The 10,804-nt window shown below is 37.3% G+C and overlaps 1 protein-coding gene across 3 annotated transcripts in view; it reads left to right on the top strand.

Annotated features, from left to right (window-relative positions):
• Positions 1 to 10,804, top strand: part of LOC106874430 (uncharacterized) — a 1,214,035-nt gene that overhangs the window by 1,118,763 nt on the left and 84,468 nt on the right. For all 3 annotated transcript variants that reach the window (XM_052978428.1, XM_052978427.1, XM_052978429.1), the window contains 2 exons: positions 4,696 to 4,813; positions 9,453 to 9,634. In XM_052978428.1, coding sequence (XP_052834388.1) covers positions 4,696 to 4,813; positions 9,453 to 9,634 — 300 coding nt within the window. The remainder of the gene's footprint in view (positions 1 to 4,695; positions 4,814 to 9,452; positions 9,635 to 10,804) is intronic.

Raw genomic sequence — 10,804 nt, 5'->3', positions numbered from 1 at the left:
ATATATATATATATATATATATAAATATTTTCCTTTGAAGCTGAAGTTTTTTCCATTACATTAACAATATTATGTGCCATATGTCAAAGTAAAGATATCTTGGTGTAGTGACAAGGAATCTTTAGCTAGATATAATCAAACAAATAAATGATATTTCTTGTATTACGATTCCCCTATCACATTCGCACATCTGAGAAATGAGGTATTTATTTGTAACTATGGCTGAAGAGGCTATGATGCCAGATCTGGGAATGTATGATCTCACAAACAGTTGACACAGAATTAAGAAAGAAGGAAAGGATGTACACCTGTATATCTCCTGACATGATGAGAAATAGGTGTTGAAGCAATGATGCTGCTGCTGGTGATATTGATAATGTTTGTGATGATAAGAATGATTATTATAATATATATGTGTATGTATCTGTGTATAGGTGTGTGCATGAGCACATGTAAAGTAGTGTTGACTAAGCAGTAAGAAGCAGATTACTTCTATCTCAAGCTTATTTCATTTCATTTATAACACTAATGACACTGTGAAATGCATAAATGTCAAAATATCTTACTTTTACTCAGCATTCTGAGAGCTTATGACTTAAGAAAAATTGAGGAATTAGATGCAGTGTGCTAGAGAGAAAACTGCGCTGATTTGGTAATATAATGCATATGGATTAGGACAGTTGCATAAAGAAGTGCTGATCACTTAAAGTAGATGGAAGTTGTGAAAGAGGGAGACCCAGAAAGACATGGGTTGAAGTATTGAAGGCTGATCTCAAAACATTGAGCGCTTATGAAGGAGATGGTGAAGGACTGAGATATCTAGTGCTTTGCTGTACTAAAGAAATCCCATCCACCATAGCAGAGTTGATATCCTAGAAGCACCCTGGTAATGCTTGTCCATGAAGGGTTCCACCCATCAACCTTCCCCCCACCCATACTTCATTCCCTATTATTCATCACTTCCTTTATCACTTGAGAGCAGAGTAGGCACCATTGCCTTTACTCCCTACTACCAGTTATCTTCTCCCACGTACTGTCTCCACCAGTCACCTCCTTTCTGCACTTTCTCTCCCCGCCCTGTTCTCCTCTCTATCATCAACACCTCACTTTCTTGCAATCACCTTCAATGCCCTCCATCCTCAATGTCCTCTCATATCTATTGCAACTCCTGTCCCCAAGCCTCTCCTATATTTCTCTCCATCATTTGCTACAGTTACCTCATCCTGTCCACTCACCCAACCCAAGCCTTTATATCACCTCACCTATTCTCACCACCCCTAATATCCTATGAGGGCATGTGCTAACACATCTATGCCATCATCTCTTACTATCCTTCTAGCTTACTCTCCAGCTCACTTTCCTTTGTTTCCAACTGGGTTATCTCTCTATCTACTAAACAACAAGCTGTGCTGGATTAATCATTAAGCAAAATAAGCTCCTGCTTAGAGCATCAAGGGAAGGAGGGCACCACAAAAATGAAAATGATTTACAGCACGAATGGGTATCAAGCAAGCAATTACTTTCACTGTTGCTATACAGTGTAATTTCTTTCAGGATTTACTCTAACTAATCGAGGATTCTAGCAAGTGCCTATAACACAGGATAGCGGTTTAATAATACAAAACTGAGGTGTTTAACTTTGAGAGAGTATGTGCCAACATATCTAATAGCAACTACCTTTCTAACTAACCAAATGAGAAAGTATGGTTCTAAGTAGAGAGAACAATTATAAACATAACCCAGCTCTTTTGAAAGGCAGATCAAGTAATGTGTTTATACCTTTAGACATATAACAACATCTGTAATAGACATGAAAATCATAATGCATAAGCTAGTTATATAATATATTATCTGCTAAACTTGATATCATTGAGTCATTTTATCTGTTAACCATTTATATCCATTTCCTGTGTAAGAAGAAATAATATAGATTATGCAAATTTTGACATTTGCATATTTTCCTTTAGAGTAAATACTCTTTCATAGCTAGATGCTTCTCTTTACCACTAATCTGCTTGCTATAAAGTAAGAGGAGGGGTGACCATTGGCAGTAAGCTAGTGTGAGGTAAATAGACTTATTATGTGTCTTCCCTAGGGTCACAACATACTGGTTATAGAAAAATTGAATGTATTAACAATACATTCAGGAATCCAAAACCTTTACATCACAGCCACCATACGTCATAAATATTGAACTGTTCCTGGGGGAGAGGAAAAATTCACACAATATAAAACATTAAAAAAATATATGTATTAAAATGAATTTTTTTTTTACTTATCCTATATTGTATTACTTTTGAAGATAGCTGACAATATCTAATAAACAAAGCAACACAGTTTGTCTAATATTTTGAAATGTATTTTCACTGATAACATTCCTATTATATCAACTGTCAATAATGGCAACATCAAGATCTTGGTGTGAAATGTGAAAGCATTTCAATGCCCAAAGTAAATCCATTGACATAAGACACAATTTAGCTCACCCATCCACTGAATACAAGAGAAATTACTTGAAAATCAGAAAAACATAATTAGAACTGAATCACAATTCCCAGGATGAATTACTACTGCTAATATCAGCTTTGAAGTGTTCTTTTGATTTATTACGATATATCATTGTAAAGCAATTATCAATGTTTAATTGAAGAATCAAGTCTTCATGACAGAGTACTGTTAGGACACTGAACTGTTCATAACAAGAACACTATGACTACATACATCATCAACATTATCATCTTTATCTTTTTAATGTAATTTTCATCTTGTTGGCAAACATTGGATGAGTTTCAGTTTCTTCAACACTTTTCCAAATATCTATCTATTCTGTATCATTTCATCTGTGAGTTCCAATATCTTCATTTGATCAAACCATCACTTACCCCAGTTATTCTAATCTTCCTCAACCCTCATTACTGCTCCTTTAAAACTTATAGCCTCTTTTCATTATGCATAATATCCTCATAATCATATACCTAATATCCTTGTATTATAGTATAGCATTAACATTTATTGATGCCACCATCATCTTTTGTCAGAACACATCTACACAAACAAATTTTGTTTGCCATACAAACACTAGCCAATGCTTTTGGTGCTCCTTTACTTATTCAATACACTTTCATTTTACACATCTAATGTTTTGGAGTCAACTTAATCATTTTTGGCAGCTCCAGGACAAAATTTGCATGCACTGTGAATGTATATAAACTTATTAAATTTTACTATCAATCATATTAGAAATACATAGATCTAGTGAATTCCAGTGCCAATGAAATTATCTTGATATAAATCTATTTGAAACCTCTGCTAATTATATCTGATTGGCACATGTCTACTAAATTTATTGAAAATAATCTTTAATATTTATTACATTGTTTTGGTTCAAAGATGAAGAGGAATCAAATCCAGTATTAGACAGTACTCACACACACACACACACACACACTGTATATATATATATATATATATATATATATATATATATATTTTTTAGATTAAATCCAATACAAAGAAAATTGGGATGAAAACATCCAATCTTCTACTGGGGGTGTTGAAAAGTTCCTGGTTTTAAGGGTATCATGAAAGGGGAGAGTTGTTACCTTTACAGGGGAGGTAGGACAATTATTTATATGTATGTATGCATGTATGTATCCATATATATCATCATCATCGTTTAATGTCCATCTTCTATGCATGGGTAGGACAATTCACAGGAGCGATCCAGGTAGAAAAACTACCCTACGCTATTGTGTCTCTTTTGGCAGAGTTATTACAGCTGGGTACCCTTCCTAACACCAACCACTCTTCAGAGTGGACTCAGAGCTTTTTATATGGCACTAGCACAAGTGAGGTTAGTCTTGGCACAATTTTTACAGCTGGATGCCCTTCCAAATGCCAACCACTTTACATGGTCACTACGTAACTCGCAAGACAAGGAATAATGAGAGGGGCAGGGGTATCTGAGGAGGGGAACTCATGACAGAGAATGAAAGGGCAGAGGATGACAAAGAAACAGAGTGGCAGAAACAGGTGTCTTGCTATAATGGAGGTGGCATTGGAGGGGGTGATCCAGTATCAGATGATGAAAGGTTAGTGTGTGACAGAGAAATAGGGAAGCAGAAATAGGTATCTTGCTATAGAGGAAGTACATGGTTACCCAGTGAGAGAGAGAATAAGTTATGGGGGAGTAAACACACCAACACCAATTGTCAGGCAGTGGTGGAGGACAAACACAGACACATATATGTGATATATATATATATATCAGTTGCTGAGACCCCTTTTGGTCATGACTGACCATGGGATTGCACCTAGAAAGTTACCCTCCCAGGCACAAGTCCAAGCAAGGTTGTTTATGGAAGACTAGCGGTCGCCCATGCATACCAGCCTCCCCTCTCCACACCACTGATGTTATCCTAGGGAAAGGCAAAGGCTGATACACCTTGGCACCAGTGACGTCACAACTCATTTCTACAGCTGAGTGAATTAGAGCAACGTGAAATAAAGTGCCTTGCTCAAGAACACAACATGCAGCTTGGTCCAGGATTCAAACTCACAACCTCATGATCGTAAGCTCGATGCTCTAACCACTGAGCCATGCACCTTCACAGTACTGGTACTTTAAATATATATAAAATAAATTCAGCTCAGGGAATGTTTAATATAATATGTTGTGGATGTTTACTATTTCAGAGAAAGATATGCGACGTTCAGTTGACAGCCAAGGAAGTCAAACACCAGAACAAGATGAAAAATCAAAACATACTCGGTTAAGAGCTGATTCTTTTGGAGATATTTCCAGACAAGGAATGTAAGTATGAAATCATAGAGTAACATGATGTGAATATAAGCATTGTATTACCCATCTCCATAGATGATGATTTTGTTTCTACATTATTTATTTTTACTGAGATATAAATTTAGGTAGTGAAGCGACAAAATCATTAAAGTTTTAGATAAAATGAATGTGTTATGACATTTGTTCTAGCTCTCTGCACTCTGAGTTCTCTATGAGGTCATCTATGCCTTGAATTGGAAAAGATGTTAGAACACCAGATAGAAAATGCTATACAGTACCTGTTTTGACTGCACTCCAAGTTCATATCCCCTCAAGGTCAACCTTGCCTTTCATCATTTTAGAATCAATAAAAATGTACTAATCCTGGGTGATGGACGGACAGAAATGCTAGAACATCAGACCAGAGGCCATGCAGTATTTGTTCCAGTTCTTTGCTTTTTGAGTTCAAACTCTGATTCCTCTTCTATCTAAAAGATTTTAAAAGAATCTGTTTCACAATAAAAAACATTACATTGCAAAATATTTACTGTTTAGATATACTGGTTTCAAATTTTGGCACAAGGCCAGAAATTGTGGGAGAGGGAGTTAGTCAATTACATTGACACTGTGCTCAACTGGTACTTATTTTATCAACCTCGAAAGGATGAACGGTAGAGTCAACATCAGTGAAATTTGAACCCAGAACATAAAGACAGATGAAATGCCACTAAGTATTTTGTCAGACATGCTAACAATTCTGCCAGCTTGCTGCCTTACTGTTTAGCTACATTAGCAAATAATATTTATTGAGAAATATTTTCTACTGACAAGTCCAGTCCAAAGGGAACTGGTGGTAGTACTACATCAAAAGCATTTTTCATTACAGTAGTTTCTGAGTTGGGAAAAGTTCATCTGTTTCTATCAGAAATAATAGTTATCAGGCACAGACATGGCTAGTAGCTGGCATGTCTTGGTATAGACATAGCTAAGTGGTTAAGAAGTTTACTTCATAACCTGATGTTTTTAGGTTCTGTTACACTGCATGGATGGCACTTTGGGCATTGTCTTCTACTATTACCTCAGGGCAACTTTGTACATTGTGAATCAAGTCCCCTCTAAACTGTGTGCTTCTGAGCATGTGCACAGTTTACAACTTGAGTGAGACAAGATAAAAATAAAAAAATGAATGTATACAAGTTTTACAAGATGAAATCAAACATAAACAGCTATTTGCATGGATACATTTTTTATTTTTATACTTGTTTTAGTCATTATATTGCAGCCATGCTGGGGCACTGACTTGAGGAATTTGTAATCAGATGAATCAACCTCAGCAATTTTTTAAGCTTGGTACTTATTCAATCAGTCATTTTTGCCAAACTGTTAAGTTACAGGAAAGTAAACACACCAACACTGATTGTCAGGCAGTGGTGGAGACACACACACACACACACACACATGATGGATTTTTGGTTTCCATCTACTAAATCCACTCACAAAACTTTGGTTTGCCCAAGGCAATAGTAGAAGACATTTGCTCAAGATATTATGCAGTGGTACTGAACCCAGAACAATGTGGTTGGGAAGCAAGCTTTTTACCACGCAGTTGCTTCTGCATGTGTACAAACTTTGCAAAGAAAGGCAAAAATTGCACAAAAGCAAATTTTTATGCACACCCATTGCAAAATATTTGAGGGAAGCTTGCTTGTGAGTGAAATTAGTAGACAAACTGTGTGGAAGCCTGCTGTGCATATGTATGTGTATGTGTGCATGTACATGAAAGTTGTCATTTCCAGTTCTCACAAAAGACTGAATGACCAAAAGAACAGTACCATTATGTTTACATTCCCAGAAAACATTACTTCTACACTCTCTTAATTATAAAAGGAAACGGGTGAGAGGAAGAGTATTAGGCTCCAAAATACTGCTCAAATAAATATTTTTCAACCTATATGAACAGCTAGAAAACTGGCTGTCAAACAAATAAACCTAATTTTTTCAAAGCATATATATGAACTTAACCAAGCTCACAGATACAGATTTCATTGTATAATATTTTCTAGCAAGAATTTCTTATATGTAAAATGCACCATCCAAACATGGTCAATACCAACCACCTTCCCACCCTGACTGGCTCCTGTGCCGGTAGCATGTAAAAAAGCACCATCCAAATGTGGCTAATGCCAGTGCTACCTGACTGGCCCCCATGGTTGGAACATAAGAATTACCCACTACACTCTTGAAGTGGTTAGCATTAGGAAGAGCATCCAGCTGTAGAAACATTGCCAGATCAGTATGGAAAACGGACATTAAATGATGATAATGATGATACAATGCCAGAAGTTTGGCAGCGAAGAGACAGCCAATTCATCATGGTACTCAACTAGTACTTTATTTTATCATCCCCAGAGGTAGAAAGGTACAGTTGAGCTTGATGAGATGTTAACTCAGACTGTAAAGAACCAGAGCAAATATTGGTTTCAAATTTCAGATTTTGGCACCAGGCCAGCAATTTCGGGGGACTGCCCATCAAGTGGTGGTGGTGGTGGGGGACAAACACAAACACACAGACACACCAAGCTGCTTTCCCGTCTACCAAATCTACTCACAAGGCTTTGGTTGGTTCAAGGCTATAGTAGAAAACACTTACCCAACGTGCAACACAATGGGACTGAACCTGGAACCATGTGGTTGAAAAGCAAGCTTCTTACCACACAACCACATAGTAGGTGATGAGATGATTTTTATCGCAGCACCTTGAGTGAATTTTTGGTGCTCAGTGTTGTTATCTTGCATGTTTATGAACTGTTGTTGCTATTGTGGTTGATCCCTAGATCAGTCTACTTTCCTTGTTGGTATGAGTGAAAAAGGCCACTTACAGTTTGAGTCAGCTCTTATTCAGATATACTGATCACCTAGACAAGTCAGGAGGACCACATCTTCCTCATATGTTTGTTTTTAGTTTGGTTTCTACATCATGATGTCCTTCTTAACATCAAGCACTTTACAAAGTGTACTGAGTGCATTTCATTGTGGCTGTAGCACTAGAAATTTTGTCATGCCCGCAACTCAAAGGATTTTCTTTACAGAGCATATTGGGTGCATTTTATCATAGCACCAACACCAGAGAAGTAGATCCTTTAGTCTGTTGAGAACAACTTAAAGGGTCCTCTTGATGTCATATCGCTGTTCACTTGCCAACTACTTTATTAAATGTTCTGAGTGCATGTTTTGTGTTACCAACAATAGTGGGATTGCCACAAAGGTTTGAGAATCCCTAGTACATGATAAACTTGTTAATCCATTAAATTGTTAATTCACTCCTGTCATCACAGACAGGAAAATAACTAGAATGGATGGAAGAAGGAGCAGGACGTGATGATAGAAACAGTAATATTGAACAGGGTGATAGAATTGGTGGGAGAGTGATGGATAGCAATTGAAATGGATAAATGGTAGGAGTGGATGACGGGATGATGGGTGTCAATACCTGGAAGTTCAAGAGGAGAGCGTATAGGAAAGGTAATAGCAGATATCCTTGGGAAGAGGTTGCAGAAAGTGGAGTAGTGCAGATGAAAGGGTCAGATAGGTTCAGTGATATTCCTAGTTACACTGGGAACATGATGTAGTGAGATGGAGAGACCTGCTCTCCTGATAGCTTAGTACAGAGAGTGTAAAAAGAAACAAGTGTGTTAAAGATATGAATGAAAGAAGCTATGTTAATATTAGGGTTGTTTAAGGTGGTCAGCTGGCAGAATCATAGGCGCAGGAGTGGCTGTGTGGTAAATAGCTTGCTTACCAACCACATGGTTCCAGGTTCATTCCCACTGCGTGGCACCTTGGGCAAATGTCTTCTACTATAGCCTCGGGCCGACCAAAGCCTTGTGAGTGGATTTAGTAGACGGAAACTGAAAGAAGCCCGTCGTATATATGTATATATACGTATATATGTATGTGTGTCTATATGTTTGTGTGTCTGTGTTTGTCCTCCCCAACATGCTGGTGTGTTTACAGCCCTGTAACTTAGTGGTTCGGCAAAAGAGACTGATAGAATAAGTACTAGGCTTCCAAAGAATAAGTCCTGGGGTCGATTTGCTCAACTAAAGGCCATGCTCCAGCATGGCCACAGTCAAATGACTGAAACAAAAGAGTAAAGAGTACCAGGTAAGATGCTTAGTGACATGTTGTCCATCTTTACATTCTGGGTTCAAGTTCTACCACGGTTGACTATGCCTTTCATCGATTCAGCATCAATAAAATAAATACCAGATGAGCATTGAGGTTCAATGTAATTGACTTACTCCCTCTCCCAAACTTGCTGGCCTTGTGCCAAAATTTGAAACCAATATTAGGGTTGTTAAATTATAAGGTTAGCAATAACAAACATTTAATGACAAAAGTACTACAAACATGTATATTAATTTTTTCAAGAAAATGGTTAAGTATTACATTAATGTTTTAGCTTACAAACTGTCATCAAACAAGAAAGCCAAAACTTTGAGGTCACTGTCAACCTTTTGCTTGAAAAAATAACCATATATATACTCCAATAAAAAGTATTGAGTGATACTCAAATTTAATGCTAAACTGTTGTCATATATAACTTCACATAAAAAAAACACATAAATATAATATGTATGTGTGTATGTTATTGCACACTTTTATATTTCAGACCTCGAAGTTCGTCATTTGGAGAGAAGAACCGTCCTAAAACACAACCTGACCTTGATTGGCCAATTGAGGACGATATGCCTGAAGCAAAAGTCATATTGAAGTCAAAACAGAAAAAGGACAGTCAAATCGCCAAAGAACTCTCTGATTTAGTCGTCTACACACAAGCAGTTAAATTTAGAAGTAAGTCTTTATATTTCCTTATTGATGCACTGAGAGTGGTGTAAATATTTGATTCTTAAAATTGAGATTGTTGTTGACATTGTCTAACACCAGGTCATCCATGTCTGAGAAGACCTATTATTAAAGGTTTGACATTTCAGTCATTTACTCAGGCAGTAAGCTTGATTCCACTGTATGACACCTTGGGCAACTTTATCTACTTCCACTATGTAGTACTTTAGACTTAGCTTAGCTAAGATGTGCTTTGAAAAAACCTTGGGCTCATAAGGCCACAGATTAACCCAGTTTCCATGGCATAAAGTGACTGAGATGACAACAATCCTCCTGAATGGGATACAGGTCCTTTGCAATGTTAACTTCTCAGGTATTACTGAAACTCATATACAGCTGAGTGGACTGGAGCAACATGAAATGACATGCTTTGCTCAACAATGCACCACACCAATTGGTCCATGAATCAAAATCATAATCTAGGGATTGTGAGTGTCACACCCTAACAACCAGGTCATGTGTCTTCACCACGGCCAATTTCATTTTACCACAGTTCCAGGATTTATGCGAGCCATGTGAAACTGAGAAGATGGAAATTGTGGAAGCATCTTGGATTGTTGGATTGTTCCCGTAATTCATAAAGATAGCTTTGTTATATACTGTGTCACATTGAGGCTGCTTGAGGATAACATCAAGAATCCAAGAATTAGATTTTGAGATTAATCTGGTCCCAAGGATTCTGGATTATTTTTCCTGTTTTGTAACTGAAGTTTTGAGAGTGGTCAGGTTCATTTTTAGTATTCTCGTTTGTGAGAGCAGTTGAGTTTATTTCAGATATTCTCATTTTAAAAATCATATCTGCCTAATTGCTGAGAGGATGTTGACATTGCCTTGGCAGAGGTTTGCACTCTCAGAGTACTCTTGTTGATAATTTGAAATTGTTGCAAATTCAGCTTGCAACACATTGTACATATTACTTGCAATTGATGAATGCAATGTATTGCATATATCTTATTGCAGCAATCAACCAGGCATTCTACAATGAAGTTGTCAATGTGCAACTGTCACTGTCACATAGCATGTGTTGCAAATTCTGTGTTGCAAGTGTCACATTGCAACTGAAAGGATGATGTGTTCAAAAGATGGTTGAATGGACGTGGGGGGGGGAGTGGTGATGGG

The sequence above is a fragment of the Octopus bimaculoides genome, chromosome 2 (genome assembly GCF_001194135.2).
Source record: "Octopus bimaculoides isolate UCB-OBI-ISO-001 chromosome 2, ASM119413v2, whole genome shotgun sequence".
Lineage (NCBI taxonomy): Eukaryota > Metazoa > Mollusca > Cephalopoda > Octopoda > Octopodidae > Octopus > Octopus bimaculoides.
The sequence above is the reverse complement of the archived record's forward strand: the minus strand, read 5'-3'. Positions and strand labels throughout refer to the sequence as shown.